The sequence below is a fragment of the Cervus canadensis genome, chromosome 9, assembly GCF_019320065.1.
Source record: "Cervus canadensis isolate Bull #8, Minnesota chromosome 9, ASM1932006v1, whole genome shotgun sequence".
Classification (NCBI taxonomy): Eukaryota; Metazoa; Chordata; class Mammalia; order Artiodactyla; family Cervidae; genus Cervus; species Cervus canadensis.
In genome coordinates, this window is record NC_057394.1 from 69537637 (window position 1) to 69554767 (window position 17131).

The 17131-nt window shown below is 50.0% G+C and overlaps 1 protein-coding gene across 5 annotated transcripts in view; it reads right to left on the bottom strand.

Moving 5' to 3' along the window:
* ATP7B (ATPase copper transporting beta) overlaps nucleotides 1-17131 on the bottom strand; it is a 78975-nt gene that overhangs the window by 19564 nt on the left and 42280 nt on the right. For all 5 annotated transcript variants that reach the window (XM_043477689.1, XM_043477688.1, XM_043477687.1 and 2 more), the window contains 8 exons: nucleotides 15282-16452; nucleotides 11387-11644; nucleotides 9259-9422; nucleotides 7143-7304; nucleotides 4571-4647; nucleotides 3680-3851; nucleotides 2377-2610; nucleotides 1642-1733 (listed from right to left, as the gene is read on the bottom strand). In XM_043477689.1, coding sequence (XP_043333624.1) covers nucleotides 1642-1733; nucleotides 2377-2610; nucleotides 3680-3851; nucleotides 4571-4647; nucleotides 7143-7304; nucleotides 9259-9422; nucleotides 11387-11644; nucleotides 15282-16452 — 2330 coding nt within the window. The remainder of the gene's footprint in view (nucleotides 1-1641; nucleotides 1734-2376; nucleotides 2611-3679; nucleotides 3852-4570; nucleotides 4648-7142; nucleotides 7305-9258; nucleotides 9423-11386; nucleotides 11645-15281; nucleotides 16453-17131) is intronic.

The window sequence follows — 17131 nt, forward strand, 5'->3', positions numbered from 1 at the left end:
TCTTCAGTGAAGGTAGGCGATAGCTTAATAAAAAAAAAGAAAAAGACAAAGTTTTAAAGGGACAGAAAAGGAGGGGAAATGCTGGCGAGAGGCTGACGTGAGCATTAAATGACAGCAACGGTGGGATTTGGTTCATGGACGTGATTTGATGTCTCTGGCAAAAGCAATTTCAGGAACTGGTGGAGGAACCAGGAAGACTGGAGGGGCCTGAGAGACTGCAAGATGAGGAAACCAGACAGGAGCTGAAGGCAACCTGCAGAAGAAGTTCTGTGTCTCCCTGAAGTCAGAAGTGAGATCACAGGCTAAAGGGGAAAGTGGTGGGACCAAAGCGGTTTCTGGGATGCAAAGAAGGCCAAGAAATAACCATTAAAATGAGGCTGACCAAAGATATACAGAAGCCTTTTTCTGTAAAAATGCCCATTTTATGAAATATGATTTAAGATTCAATTTGTGTGTGCATGCGCTTAGTCACTCAGTCATGTCCGACTCTTGGTGACCCCATGGACCTCCAGGCTCTTCCATCCAAGGAATTCTGCAAGAATACTGGCAAGAATACTGGAGTTGCTTGCCATTTTCTCCTTCAGGGGATCATCCAGGCCCAGGGATCAAACCCGCATCTCCTGCCTTGGCAAGCAGATTCTTTACCACTGTGCCACCTGGGGAGCCCAAGAGTCAGTATATGTAACTGTAAAGAACATGGGCTCTGGAACTAACAGTGTAGGTTCTGTCCTAATTCCACTACTTAACACCTGTGTGACCCTGGGCCCATTGCTTAGCCTCCCTGAACCTCAGTGTCCACGTCTGTACAATAAGAGTACTAGGAGTTCCTTCCTCATAATGGTTTTTTTTTTTTTTTTTCTCTTTTGGTTAAACACAAACATGTTAGTATAGCATCTGGCAAACAGTAAATGCTATATAAATCCCAGCAATAATGACAATAATCGTTATTGTTTTTAATATCTGCCAACCTTATACATAGGGCTTCCGAGGTGGTGCTACTGATAAAGAACCTGTCTACCAATGTGGGAGATGTAAGAGACACAGGTTCAATCCCTGGCTTGATCCCTAGGTCGGGAATGTCCCCTGGAGGAGGGCATGGCAGCCCACTCCAGTATTCTTGCCCGGAGAATCCCATTGACAGAGGAGCCTGGTGGGCTATAGTCCATAGTGTCACAAAGAGTCAGACATGACTGAAGTGACTTAGCAGTTAACCTTCTAAAGAAAAAAAGACACTTTTCCCATTTTTATTCTTTGGCTAGTTGAACTCCTATCTCAGTATCAAGTTGAATGCGTATCTCTTAGCCTGTCTAAATCCTCCAAATCTTGCGAGGCAGACCCAGCTCATGCACCACATTCTGGGGAGCTCTGTTTGACCACCACTAGCCTTCTCCTTCTAAGTTCCAGACACACTGCTCTGTACCTCTCACTTGGCATCTAGCACACATACACCCCCTTGAAGCCTTGCTCATCTTGGCATGTGAATGCTCTGCTTGCTGAAGTGGACTGACAGGCGGGATCTTTCTGCTGTGGCGGCGCCGGCCCTCGCGAGGTCGTGTGTCCCGTCCTGCACACCACGGGTGTATGCTGCGCAGCACACACGCTGACATAAATTGATCAAGGACTTCCGACAGTGCTGGTTACCTGATGACCATGTTGTCTTCACCAAGGGTCACGACGGTGGCTTCCGTGGCTTGCAGAGACATGAGTTTGGCAAGCGCTTCTGAGGTTTTGCTCTAAGAGACAACCAGAACATGAAGTGTGAGCGACAGTAAGCCGAGCTGTGCAAACCCAGGCCGGGGTTAGAGAAGACCCTGCAAGGAGAGGCTGTCCCTTGACACAGCCCCTCCACACGTCTGCAGGCTTTCAGGATGGGTCTCACCCACTGCCCGGGGAGGGTCCGGTGCCACCAAGTCCTGCGGATTACATTTCAGGTGGAAGAAATGGTACCATTTTCTTTTAGGTTTGCTCTAATTTTTTTAGGACCCGAGTTCCATTCTCTTACAGGACGCACTGGCATCTGGAACAAGGGTGGTAAGAACGGCACAACCCTGAAGTGGGAATGTGGATATCTAATCCAGGAAGCCACACGCTCGGTTATTTACCAAGAGACGATGAGACCTCTGACCCGAAAGCCAGAGTTCTTTCCACTGCACGAGGCGCCTGAACAAAGGCTTTTAATAATTAACCAGATTAGCTGGGATTTTAGAAGTAGCGACTGGTTTGGAGATTAGCGGCCAGGGCACCTAATTATATGTAGGTTTCACATTTCGTGCCCTTGACGGCATGGCATGAGTAATTCTAACCACGGTGCTCAGATGAGCTGAGGTTTGTGCTTCTGAGGGAAGAGTTCTGCCTTTAACCTGAGGCTGCAGTTACCTTCACCACGTGTTCCAGCCACCGCCCCAGGGCAATGAAGACGAAGAGCATGGGGGGCGTGTCAAAGAAGGTCACGGGGCTCCTCTCGGCCTTCTCGGCCACGGCCACCACCAGGATGATGAGGGAGTAGACGTAGGCGATGCTCGTGGCCAGCACGATGAGCACGTCCATGTTGGCCACCCCGTGTCTCAGAGATTTGTAGGCCTGGACGTAGAAGTACCAGCCGCCGAGGAACTGGAAGGTGGTGGGGGAGAGCGACAGTCGTGACAGGGCCTCTTGGGACTGCAAATACCCTGGGCTCACCCACGATGCAGACATCCCTTTGCCCTCCAGAACTGACATGTATGAAATATACTTCCTCACTCAGAGGACTTCTGGCCACAGGAGTAGATGCTCATGCGAGACCTTTAAGACCCAGAGGACTCGACCGCATAAGTCCGTGGATGGTGAAGATGGTGAAACAGATCATGGTGCGTTCATACTGGGCACAGTGCTATGCGGTCCCTGAAGAGACTGCTGGTGTGAGAGATGTACCCAGTATGTGGTTGAATGAAAAAGCCAGTTATAGATCAGTGTGTCTAGTATAAGCCTGTTTCAGCTATAAAAAAGGCCTATGTCTGTCGTATGTGAATACAGATACACACGGACATATGCACGTAAATGTGTTTTTCCTATACAGGTGAAGATCTGGAAAAAAACAAACTCAGCCTACAAATACTTGCCTCCAGACAGTCCTAATTAATATGAATTAATTCTAATATTCTAGTATTAAGTCTAATATTAAGTCAGGAGTTTTATTTTATATTCCAAAATAAATGGAAGGCACGTCTCCCACCAGAAACACAGCTAGTTCCTGAATGTGGTCCCCAAGGTAGACATAACACGAGGGCTGTGCCCTTTAAGTTATGATTCCTCAGGACCACGTCTCGGTCATTCTAGACAAGATATGGAAGAGCAGCAAGAGCTCCAGGGAGGTCCAGCTGCTGCTTCTAACCGTGAATTCAGCGGAAAAAAGCAAACGTGCTACACTGGATCACCAAGCCTTGCCTCGAGAGGGCTGCTGTTCCGGGGGTGTCTGGTCATCTGTGAATTGCCCGTGAAGCCAGGTCCTTTCTCGTCCCCCCGTGTTAGGCCCTGAGTGTCAGCCGTAAGATAGAAAAAAATCAGCAACGGGCTGGGTGGTGGGGAAACAGGCAATGAAGAGGCACTTGGAGCAACTGACAGCATGCTAAGAGGACAGCAGCTGCTGGCCATACGCAGGCATGCCGGGCAGGTGTGCCTCCTGCCAGCCCCCGATACGCACCTGGACAAAGGTGCACAAGATAAAGAAGATGAGATTCAGGATGGACAGTCCTGGGATGACGTTGTGGTCCAGGAACGAGGACTGGGATTCATGGCTGGGTATCAACATATAGATCATTAAACCCATAACGGGGATGCCAAACACCAGGCTGCACAGGAAAGAGTTCTTCCACCTGGAAAGCAACGCAGCAACACGGACAGGTCAGGCTCCGCCTGCCCCCTGGCTTCCAGGCTGGTCCCCTCCCGAGGACTTGGTCTGAGACTTGCCTCTGCCCCACGTCTGGGACAGACCACCAAGGGCTACAGTGGAAGCAGGGCTCGCTCCCTACTGGCCATCCGAGGGGACATCAAAGGTCTACATCTCCTGCAAGCATGCTCCAGGGATGTTTAGGCGTAGCCCTGGTCTGCCCGTAGCCAAAGTGGTACCTCCAATCTACAGGTGAGGCAACCAAGGCCCGGAAAAAGCTGAGAGTTCAGCCCCAAAGAGGCTGACCATCCTCAGACTATGGCCACTACTGTTCTTTCTTCAAAACTCACACGTTAAGTGTTATCCAATCTGTTAGCCATCAGCCATAGGTAGCTATTTAAACTAAAATTAAAGTGAAGTGGAATTAAAAATGTATCTCCTGAGTCACAGTGGCTGCATTTCATACTGGGCAATGCAGACATATAGCGTTTCTATCATAGCAGAAGGTACCGAGGGACAGTATTGTTGTCAAGGATTAACATTACGAGGTAAAGGCAATTAACTCAGCAGAAGGTGCTGTAGGAGGCGGCGGCGGGAAGAGGGGTGGTGACAGGGACCCCGATTAGCACAGAATCCGGCAGGGGAGGTCCCGGGAGAACTAGCCCCACAGGCAGGGCTACGGTTTATCCTTTCTGTTCTACCTACTGCTTTATTTCCACCTTGTGGTCCAAGTGATGAGCGTTGGGGATCCTCTGGGCCGGGGAGGCACGAAAGCCAATTTCCTTGTTATCAAAAGGAGGAAACAAGAAAGAAGGCACTTGGTTAAAACAGGCATCGGGAGAAAGCACTTTACATCTTTGGAAATGAGGTTAACCTACAACTGCCTCTGAGGACTCATGACTTCTGTCCCCACATTGCTCTACAGATGCCGTCCATAGTGACGCCTGATCCTTCTGTCAGCAAAGATAGTGGACGCTGGGAGGTGACTGAGCCTGACCCGAGCTGATGGATGCCAAGTTACAAGCTTAGGATTTGTGAGTGAAAGACTCCCCAGTATCAGCTGGGGAATTGGGCAGCGGCCACTGACCTCTGCAGGATGAAACTGCAGGTCAGAGGTCACACCCCCGACCAAAGCCACAGCATCATCAAAAGTGCTGGATCCAGTCACAGGTCCCCCACCCCTCAGCACGGGCTCTCCTGCCGAGCAGACCGTGGCTCCAACAGCATCTGTGGTTTTTTCAGGGATTATCTCACCCAGGTCTTTGGCTGCCTCACTCCTCTCTTCCACCCTTCTCTGCCTTATTTGATCTGATCACTAGATTTCTGATTCCCTTTATGAAATTACACAGAAAAAGCTGTCAGGAAATGTCCTGTCAGTCAGCACAATAGAAAGAGGGGCCCTGGGGACTCTGATGTTGGGATTTTATGCAAAAATTAAAAGTTACAGTAGGAGGAAGAGCATGTAAGGCCATCTAAAGACAAATCCTTCACAACTAATGCCGGCCTAGTTACATCAGGAAATGATGCCCCAGAGATGCAGGAATGGGGGCCAGACATTGGCAATGTTCCCCAAGTAAAAACAAGGAGGGAGCTACAGTGAGCTGGGTAGAGGCCAGCAGGGTGTTCTAAACAGGAAGTGGGGGAGACCTTCCCTGGTGGTCCAGTGGCTAAAACTCCAAGCTCCCAAAGCAGAGGGCCTGGGTTCAATCCCTGCTCAGGGAACTAGATCCCACATGCCACAACTAAGATTACACACGCTGCAGCTAAAAAAGGGATCCCACATGCCACCACTAACACCCAGCGCTGCCAAATAAATTATCTTTTAAAATAAAGAAAAAGAAACAGGAAGGGTACCAGAGATACGCTCCAAGCTCCACCTGAACACTCCCCATCATTACTGCATCTGTCAACTTTCTCCCTCACCAGTGCCTTATCATCACCATTCCATAAGACCTGCGGCATGGCAGAAACTGGATGCCCACTGAGCTTGGAGCTGGAAGATCTGGGTTTGAGTACCAGGTCTTGCAACCTTTAGCTGGGTGCGGGGGATCTAAGTCCCTGAACCTCTCTGGGGGATCTCTCTTCCTCATCTGATAAAGAAGCTGAGTTGTCTGCCTCTAAGATTAAGGCACTATATCAACAGCAGTAACAGTATTTACATGTCAAAGAGCTCTGCTAGGCCAGACAACAGACAACACCTCTCTTACACACACGCACACACAAAGAAAAATTTAACACAACTTAAAGCCTGCTCTGAAATGTTTCATTTCATAAGCCACAGTCCCTGCTAAGCTTCACCATTAGTTGTTACGAGTTCATCTGGTTCAGTTTTTACTGTCTCAGCCCAGCCAGATCACCACTGACGCTCTGATACAGCACAGACCTGGGAGAGGATATGGAATGTCTGTGGACAAAGCGAGGAAGGAATGGGGTGGAGGTATATGTAACTGCGTTGAGCGATTTTCCAAAGGAGAAATGACTGAACCCTCCTGCTGCAAAGAAGGCCCAAATGCAGGGAAACTCTTCCCAATACCAACAGTCATTTCATCTGCACATACTTGGCACAGGTGTAAATAATATTAAAAATTACTAACAGTCATTTTCTTTTTTTTTTTGGCTGTGTTGCATGGCTTGTGGGATCTTAGTTCCTAGTCAGGGATTGAACCCAGCCAGGCCCTCCTCAGTGAAAGCACAGAGTCCTAACCCCTGGACTACCAGGGAATTCTCACAGTTAGTCGATTTAACACCATGTACCAGGAATCCTGGTGACGCTGCTGTTTCTCAGGGACTACTTGAAATTAAAACAATCATGTCTTTTTCTTTTTCTTGTTGTTTAGTTGTTAAGTAGTGTACCACTCTTTTGAGACCCCATGGACTGTAGCCCACCAGGCTCCTCTGTCCATGGGATTTCCCAGGCAAGAATACTGGAGTGAGCTGCCTTTTCCTTCTCTAGGGGATCTTCCCCACCCAGGGATCAAACACACATCTCTTGCAACTCCTGCATTAGCAGGTGGGTTCTTTGCCAATGAGTCACCTGGGAAGCCCACTTCACTGATTTTCAATCTCAGATTATCTGATATTTACTAAACCCTCGTAGTTTATTTTAAAATAAGTCACCTATTTCCATGGGAAAATCTGAAGGATTTTATCAATATATTATACTAGCTGATCTTCTCTCTTTTTTTTAATTAGCCATATTTTGCTCATTTTTCTATGATGATTATAAATCACTGTTTTTAAAAAGGTGGGTGCAAAATTTTTTGGACGAATGACTCACCTCGATAAGTTTGACAATATCCCTCGGACCAATAATTTCAGGATCAAACTTCACGTGGGCCTTGCTGGTGGCGAGAGCCACAGAGGCGTAGGTGATGCCGTCTGTCTTCCTGAGTTTGGACTCTATGTTGTGAACACAGGAGGCACAGGTCATCCCCGTGATCTGCAGCAAAGGATGACAAAGATCCCACTGACCCAGGATCCAGAGGACTCCATCAAAGGCATACAGGGAGCTGATGAACAGGCAACCACAAGAACTCTGTCCTCCTTCCCAACGTGCAAGCCTCCAAACCCCCAGCGCAACATTTTAACCCCAGACATTCCCCAGAGGGAATATATTCCCCTTCAGGGAATATAACTAGTGGTTCCTCCCTACCTCAGGTACAGGAGACCAATCACTAAGTAGATGCAAGGACTGAGGCCTGACTCCCAGCTCTGGTAACAGTGGACTTTCACAGCCCTGTCCTGGTTATCCATTTCTGCCACCCCAGGCTGTGTGCACCAGTGTGAGAAAGGAATTCCAAGTGAGTCAGCTATCTGTCATCTGCATCAAGTGAGCCAGATGACTAACTCTTCTGAGTATCACTTCCCTGGTGGCTCAGATGGTAAAAGCATCTGCCTACAATGCAGGAGACCCGGGTTCGATCCCTGGGTTGGAAAGATCCCCTGGAGAAGGAAATGGCAACCCACTTCAGTATTCTTGCCTGGAAAATCCCATGGACGGAGGAGCCTGGTAGGCTACAGTCCAGGGAATCGCAAAGAGTCGGACACGACTAAGCGATTTCAGTTCTTCACTTCTTCTGAGTTCCAGTGGTCAGCACTTCCCAGAAAACAAATTAAATACAGACATAAAATACCTGAGCACGTGATGACAATACAAGTATCGATACCACTTAGTGTCTTAAAAAATAACACGGCAATTAAAAAAGAACAAAACATTGTTCCAAAGAATGTTTTCATCTTCCCCACTGCCTTTTTTTTTTTGGCCACACCACACAGCATGTGGGATCTTAGTTCCCCACCCAGGGATGGAACCCACACCACCTGCATTGGACGCTTGGAGTCTTAACCACTGGACCACCAGGGAAGCCCCCACAAATGACAGTCTTGTTCTAGATTTCCCACACCGTAGTCTGTGTAGAGACAAGCACCTCTGGACCTGGAGGTTTTCAGAGGGGCCCTGCTCCTGTCACCAGGGCTGATTCCGGCTGTGACCCAGCGAGTGCTGTACTGGGCCCCTCCGCACACACCGAGGCCCAGCCAGAGCGGAGGGTTTGCCATACAATGAACACCACTTATCAGCAGCTCAATGTGCCACTCGTGTCCTCAGCACTCGTTCTTCAAACATTTACTCACCACTAACAGCAGGGACTAAACACAGCAAAGAAGAAAGACGCAGTCACTTTGGTAAACAGCATTACTCAACGCTTATGGATTCCTTCTAAGTCTCCCTTTATTTGTACAAAAGAAGCTTTGCACAGAAGTGCTTGTGAACATACTATATGTGAAATACTAGACCCATCTGTTGTCGTTGATGATTTGTTGACGAATACAGCTGGTGACAGTGGGCAGACAGGAAACCACCCCGTCCCGCGCCTTCCAGCAGCGCTGGGAACAGCAACCACCCCGGCGCTCACCCCGGACCGAGCGCCTGCGGACAATCTAGTCACCAGACACCTTCTAGATCCATTCTGTGCCTACAACTGAGCCCTCTCCCCCTGGGATGGCTGCTGGCTGCCTCACATCCCATGGCCTGGACACCCCTCTGGCCTCCCAGCTTCCCTCCCGGCCTCATGGGACGTGTTCAGATTTGACTCCCTTGAAACACCAAGCTCAGGACAGCCGCTGTCTCTAATCCCTCTTCCTCCCCCACCACTGCCTCCTCCCCTCCTAAAACCCTGGATGCATCCCTATGACTCTCTGACACAGAGGACACTCCTTCACAAAATGAACAGGTCCTAGTTACTGGCTTCAAAGGAGAACCCAACAACGACAGGATATAAGCAAGATATGCGAGCGTCCTGTTCACAGCCCGGGCTGCGGTCAGAAGGCCTCCGAAGGCCGTCTTGGGCCTGCGCTGCCCAGTCCCTCTGCTCCAGCCCAGCCGCCGTGCTTACCATCAGCTCGAGGTCGCCATACGAGCCCGTGTAGTCTTCCATCACTGCTGCCTCAAAGCCCAGGTCCTGGACAAGCTTTGCTATCTCCAGGGGCTGGATGACTTCTGGGTTGTACTTCACCTCTGCCTTTCCCGCCATCAGGGCAACCAGCACGGACAGGATCCCTGCAACCAGCGGGGCACAGCTGGAACCCTCCGGGCCAGGCCTCTGGGAGACGATGAGCTCAACACAAGCCAGCAGAGGAAGACCTCTGCCCCCAGAAGTTTCTAGAAGAGTGGTGCTCACACTTGGCTGGGCGTGAGGATCACCTGGGGAGGAGCGCTAACGGTCACCGTACCTGGCCCTTCATGTTAGGCACTCAGTCGTGTCTGACTCTTTGCGACCCCATGGACTGTAGCCTGCCAGGCTCCTCTATCCATGGGACTCTCCAGGCAAGAATACTGGAGTGGGTTGCCAGGCCCTCGTCCAGGGGGTCTTTCCCACCCAGGGATCACACCTGAGTCTCATTACGTCTCCTGCATTGCAGGCAGGTTAAGGTTCTCCTGGGGGTTCTAATGGACAGCCAAGCGTGAGAGCCACCTTTCTAGAACCACGCTCCTCACATGTTACTGGGCATACGAATCACCCGAGGACCTGGTGAAAGCACAGACTCTGGCTCAGTGGGTCTAGGGTTCGCTCTGGGGGGTCACCCCACTCCCAGGTTGGGCTATACTGCCACCCCGGCAGGGGCAGCTTTGAGTCAGGTCCTAGGAGACACTGGTGAGGATGTACACCTCAAAGCAGGGGACGGAGTCTGCAGCTGGCAATTACTGTTACACCAAGGAGGTAATTTTTTCCTCCACTTTCATACACAGGAGAAAAACATAATTTTCAAAAGTGGTTTTCCTTACTCCTTTTCCGTTTTCAATTGCTTTCAGGAATGTAAAAGAAATCCCACGGACTACCTTGCTACGGCTATTGCTCATTAATAGTTTAAGGAAGGGAGGTCCTGTCTTCCGCCAAGTGAAAAAAATAAACAAAAAATAAAATACTATGTAATTTCATTTGAAACAAAATTGTTTAAGGGGGGGAAAAACCTCATTCAAGTAAATGAAAGGAATGATGTGCTTTAGAAAGAATGTCATAAGGGATAAAATGATAGATTCAGGTGAGGAAGAGAAACATGGGCCTGTGAATCACAGGGTAACTTCCGAGCGACCCGCTCAAGGGTGACAGGGGAGCGCCAGGAACACCTCAGTTTGAGAACCATCCTCTAGAGCTTCAGGAAACCGTAGGCTTGGTGAGCAGGAGGTCACAAGGAGCCGCAGGAAGACAGAAGGTGACCCCGGAGGCCAGCAGAGTCATGGTTCAGACATTCTCCAAACACAAAATTGGGACAGGATTTTCATTCCACTTTCAGGCTTAAGAAACCAGATGGCCGATGTTGTTTAGAGGACAAAACTTTGGCGTTTTTACAACTCTTTATGATTTATGGGGACAACAGGGCAGAATACTTAAAACTGGAACTTCTCCACAAAATACAGGCTATTGATGATGTATTTGGCAGTAAGAGGCTTTGGAAGGGAAAACCACAGACTGCTACCAAGACAAGCTAGGTGGGGAGGCAACTCATGACTGTACCTTGACCTCTAAACCGGATTCCCCGTGGCTAACTCACTTGGAGATCCATTTTATCTCAAACTAAAAACTCGTTAAAGGACAGAATGCCAACTGCTCCAGAACATTAGAGAAACATCTATCCTCTAACATACAGTGAACATGCCACCAGATTATCAAGTGTGTGCTAAGTCATGTCCGACTCTTTGTGACCCCATGGACTGTAGCCCACCAGGCTTCTCTGTCTGTGGGATTCTCCAGGCAAGAATCCTGGAGTGGGTAGCCATTCCCTTCTCCAGGGGAATCTTCCCAACCCAGGGTTCGAACCCACGTCTCCTGCATTGGCAAGTGGGCTATTTACCACTGAGCCACCAGGGAAGGCCCACCAGATTATCAGGGCTCCTGATAAACGTGGTCAGTAGAGATGCCAAAGGGCGCACACACCGCCCCACGTTGCTAACTGTGACGCCTGACAGTCTGCACGACCGCCTGACAGCAGCACTCCAGGCGCGGAGCAGTGGGGGCCGCTTACCAGGTTCCTTCTGCAGGCTCCTCTCTATGTTGGACACACAGGATGCACAGGTCATGCCTGAGATCTGCAGGAAGCACTTCTTTGGGGCTGCCGTGGTGGAGGCCGGCAGGGACCTGGGCGACTGGCGGGGGACGTGGTTAGTATGGAGCCCCCCTGGCTGGGGAGCCCCCCCCTGCACGGGCATAGGTGCGCCAGCCGCCACGTGCCCCACGGCACTCCCAGCGCTGTGGTTCCCAACGAGGTTGCTGGAACAGTTTTCTAGGACAGAAGGTCAGAAATCATTCAAATTAGGAACCATTCAAACTGGAAGAATGAATAATATTTTTCTGGAACAGGAGGGTCAAGCCTAACAATATTCAGGTCAAAGTTCATGGAGAAGATATGGGCGGGGTTGGGGGGAGAACCGGAGTTTTCATCACTGAATCTCTCTCTCCACAGGCAGACGGAGACACAATTCCACACGTAGGAAAACACACCAATACTGCAAGGATGGAATGTTCTGGGTAGACGAATGCTCTAATGGATGATGACAATAACAGCAGTGATAAGAACTCACCAGGCACCCCACCCTGTTAAGCACACATATGGCCTCCTTTAACTGTTAACATAGCCCTGTGGCAAATACTGCTACTGATTCTATTTTACAGATGAAGAAACAAGCTATAAGAAATTAAATACTTTGCCCCAAACCCCTCAGAAATCAGGGGATCGAGCTTACACATCTGGACTGTCTTTTAACCACTAGAGCATCCTGGTTAACAGAGGTCCACTCCCTCCCCTCCGAGAATCAAACTGCCCCAAACACCCTAACTGAGCTGCTGGCCCTTCCCTCACTTGTCTGCGTCCCCATACCTTCCGGGCAGGAGCCCTTGGTCAGCTGTACCCACTGTGAACGTGGGCTCCCAGCCTGCGGTTTGTTTTGTCACCCTCATCTAATGGTGTCTCTTAATAAAAGAAGCCCTTGATGTGAATGAAGTCCAATGTACAGTCAACTAAACCAACTTCTTTCCTCAGTTAATGGACATGTCTACCTCAACACTGAAGATATTCACCATGTTTTCTTCTAGCTCTGGTTTCTTCACTGAGCTCTGTTATCTTACATGAAGGTCTACATTCAGGTCACTGACATGCTTCACGTTAACTCCTGTGTAGATCTGAGGTGATGGTCAATGGTAATTTCTTTCCGCTTGGATTTCCAGTCATCCGGCTCCAATACTGAAAAGGCCATCCTTTCTCCGCTGAGTTCCAGGGATCAGGGAGCAGACATTTGCCCACCACACATGTATAGACAGATATAACTAAGCATCCAGCAGATCAAGATACAGAGCGATTTCATCATTCTGAAAAGTCACACTTTCGCAATGACACAAAATACCCATGAAGAGTATGTAGAAAGAAGGACATCATTTGACGATGAACTCTCACTACTTCAAAGTCCAGAGCTGCTATGATAAAAGCTCATTTTCTGGAAAGTCACACTTATGCGATGACACAAAATGCCCTTGAAGAGTATGTAGAAAGAAGGACATCATTTGATGATGAACTCTCACTACTTCAAAGTCCACAGCCGCTACAATAGCAGCTCATTTTCTGCAAAGTGCTAAAACTACTTCCACTCACTTGGAGTGCAGTTGATGGACACTTTCAGCACCTTCAGTGAAGACCCTCCAGTGCTCCGGCCTTAGAGGCCCTCCACCTTCTGGATGCAAAGACCATCACCTCACCTGGCACAGCTCTGCTCTCCTGGGCCTTGTCCTTCAAAATGACTCCACCTTTGGACTTCAGGCTCTTAACATTCAACCTCCTACTCCTAATCCACCAAACCCTCCTGCCCCTATCCGTCACCACTGTGTGGATTCACTTGCCTTTCTATTCAAATACTGTGGTCAAGTTTCACTAACATTCGTGCTATTCTCCAACACAGAGGTCTAACTCAACTAAATTCTGAGCTTCTGGACACTGCTAAAGAAAGTTAAAATAAATGAACAAAAACTCAAGCCAGCCTGCGCTACTAGGTCTTTTCTGCCAACCCTGAGTGCGCATATACATTGACTTGGCTTTCTGGAAATCTACTTAACAGCATTATCAAAAATGGTACCTCTAACTGTTTGGTACTTAGTAGTGGCGCAATAAATATTTGTGATGGAATGAAATAAGGCTGATATCCTGTGACCCAGCAACTATGCTTTCAGATATTTATCACAAGGAAATGAGTCTGTGCAAGGAGAAACAAATCATGTGGTTGGACGACTGCCCTCAAGGAACCCCTGGTCAATTTAAGAGTGACCGAAAAAAATACAAATAATGCCTTTTTAGCATTTAAGTGGTTATAAAAGACAGTCACCAGCACACTTACAGTTTATCCTACATTAAGTCTGACAGGTGAAATACAGGACGCCCAGATAAAACTGAATTTCAGATAAACAAGGGTTTTTTTTTTAGTATGTCTCAAATACCGCATGGGACATACCAATTCTAAAACATTCTTCATTGTTTATCTGAAATTCAAATGCAAACTAGGTGTCTCAGATTTTTATTTGCCAAATCTGGCACCCTAAGTACCTCTTGGGCTAAACATAATTCTCATAATTCTGGCCAATCAAAAGCCCTCTTTTCTCCCCAGGTTTACTTTTTGTCGAGTTCAATTATTCTGGGTTATATAGTTCAAGGCAAATTTCTTTTTACTGCTACGAACTTGATTCCACTGTTGAAAGACTTTAAGCCTCATGCAAACAGAGCAGACGGCCACTCCACACTGCATGTCTCACCTTCTGAGTACAGGATTTACTGTCCTACTCTTTTCCTTACTGACTTTTGTTTAAAAACAAAAACTCCTTCCTGAAACTTGGTACAAAGACAAAGCACAGGGTGGGGCCTAGTCCCTCCTCATGACTCACCTGCTCCCATCAGGGGTGTGTGTTCAGGGATCGGAGCCCCCCGAGCAGCCCACCCGCCCCGCCGTCTAGGAAGGGCTCCTCTCGGGGGGTGAGTGGGAGTGAGCCATGAGGGGGGGTGCTGTGGCCGGGTTTGTGCCATCTCCCATGGCTCACTCCCACCCTCCCCCTGGAGAGGAGCCTTCCTACCACCACCGAGCCCCCCACCTCACCAGGCCCACCCCTGCAGCCCAGCATGGTTTCTCCTTCTCGCTACCACACGAGCTCTCCGGGGGGCTACGCCCCACTGCCCAGCGGCCCGCAGCTCACACAGGCCTGGCGAGGGGCAGAAACACGGCAGGTGCCAGGACATCGTGCAGGGCTCCCGTGCAAGGGAAGTGGAGGGGACAGCAGCGAGTGGCTGGCAGGTCAATGCGAGGGGGCTTGGGGATGGCCACCACCCAGGAAACCATCTCCTGACGCGGTGGCAAGGCCTGTGGGCACCTCACTTTGTGAAGGCTGTCTTGTCCCTCCTCTCATAGCCGTGGCTGGTGGCAGGGGAAAGGAACCATCGTCCCGCCCTTTCCTTTATTCCCACTTTCAACAGAATGGGCTCCAGGGGCTGAGACCAAGGTGCTGTTGTCTTTATTATTCTGTTTTGTTCAGCAGAGAAATCTCCGAGTAAACGAGGATGGCTCCTTTAGAGAGAGGAGGGCCAGGTGTCCCCACAGTATGCTTTTTACAAACAACACAGGATCAGTGTTCTCTTCAGTAAAGAAGCCAAAAATCCGAGGAACTCAGCACTGAGTCCCAGCGACCTGAGAGGCAACACAGAAACACCCGGGAATTCTAGCTCCTTGATCCTGACAACTGGCCCACCGGGTTAAGTTACAGAATTGTCAGCTCAGTGGACCCGGGAGGCAGGGAGCGTGGCTCACCTGTCCAACCGTGCGGGCACTGCATCGTAAGATGAGAGAGAAAGGAGATGCCCCCAGGGAGCCCTCACGCGCATCACCACGTACCAGCCAGGATGGAGGCCTCGAATCCCATGTCCTCCACTGCGGCTCGCAGTTCTTCTGGGTGAGTTCGAGATGGATCGTAGAGAACCACTGCAGTCCCTTCGGCCAAAAAGACTGAGATCTGGTGCACGCCCGCCCTCTGGGAGATCAGGCCTTCGATGGACTGGACGCAGGACTTGCAGGTCATGCCGGCGATGGCCAGCATCACAGTACAGGGGGTGCTGGGTGCCGGGGGGCTCCTGGGGTCTGACCCACTCCCTTCCACCCCATTGGGAAGAGAGACTTTAAAGTTCCCAGGAGGCAGGGCCTCGATGGCCCTCCGCAGGGCCTCTGGGGAGACGAGAGAAGGGTCGTACTGGACTCGGGCAGTGCTGCTCTCCAGGGACACATGAATACTCTGAACCCCAGGGAGCCGGCCAATATTGTCTTCGATGTTCAGGACACAAGATTTACAGTGCATTCCATCCACTCTCAGCTGCAGGAGGACCCCCTGGCCCCCTGGGGTCTCAGAGTTATTGTCATTCTGATTAACGGGAGCCAGAGGGGCTGCTGGGAGGGTGCTCTGGAGCCGCCTGACATCTATGGGTCCCAGGCTCACGGGGGCCACCTTGTTCTTGATGACGGCTTCAAACCCCATGTCGGTTATGTGGTCCCTGAGGTCTTGGGGTTGGATAAGGTAAGGCTGGTAAGTGATGACTGCCTCCTGGTTGCTGAGCGAGACGCGGACCCTCACGACGCCCTGCAGTTTCCCGATCTTGCCTTCTATGGAGCTGACACAGGACTGGCAGGTCATGCCCTCCACCCGAAGCTTGACCACAGCCTCAGAGGCAGGCGAGACCCTGGAGGGCCAGGAGGTGGCCTTTCCCTCAGCCATGCTGGCCTGGAAGCCCATGTCTTCAATCTGACGGCAAATCTGCATCAGGCTTACCACCGAGGGCACGTACCTCACCTCAGCGCTGCCCTGCTCCAGGGAAGCCTTAATGCTCACAACGCCTTTCAAACTGGAGACCCTGCCCTCGATGGACTTGACACACGACTGGCAGGTCATGCCCACGATGCTGATGGTGCCGGTGGCCGTCTGGGAGTGGGGCACACCATCCAGGTCATCCTCATAGCCATTGTTGTCGAAGGCAAAGCTCTGCTTCATCGCTGGCTGGGAAAGCTTAGACAGGATCTAAAAGGAAGAGAAGGAACATTTTTTATCCTTCAAATGAAACTTTCTCTAAAATCTCCCAGCTTGTCCGGGCCCTGAGAAAATGGAAAACAATACAGCTGGTGTCCAAACATCCCAAGAGGACAAGAACATCAAAAGATACTACTCATCAAATGAATGGGCTTCCCTGGTGGCTCAGTAGTAAAGAGTCCACCTGCAATGCAGGAGATGCAGGTTCAACCCCTGGGTCGGGAAGATCCCCTGGAGAAGGAAATGGCAACCCACTCCAGTATTCTTGCCTGGAGAATCCCAGGGACAGGGGAGCCTGGTGGGCTACAGTCCATGGGGCCGCAGAAGAGTCGGGACATGACTAAGCTTCTAAATAATGACAATAACAGACATCAAATGAAAGGATTCAGAGGGGTTCCTTCCAGCTCTGACTTTCTGTGATTCTGAACCCAGAAGTCAAAAGCCCACCATGGTGAGATGTTTTTCTACCACGGATGGAGTAAAGGTTTCCGCAGGAAAGGAGACCAAGATGGGACTGACAGACACAGGACAGGCATGGCCAGTCTGGACAGAGACAGAGAGCACAGAAGAAGGGTACAAGTCCCTCGAGACCTTCCTGACTCCAGTCGACACCTGAAACCTCCCCACTGGACTTGGTCATTTTAGCTCAAATTTCGGAGGTCCTGCTGGA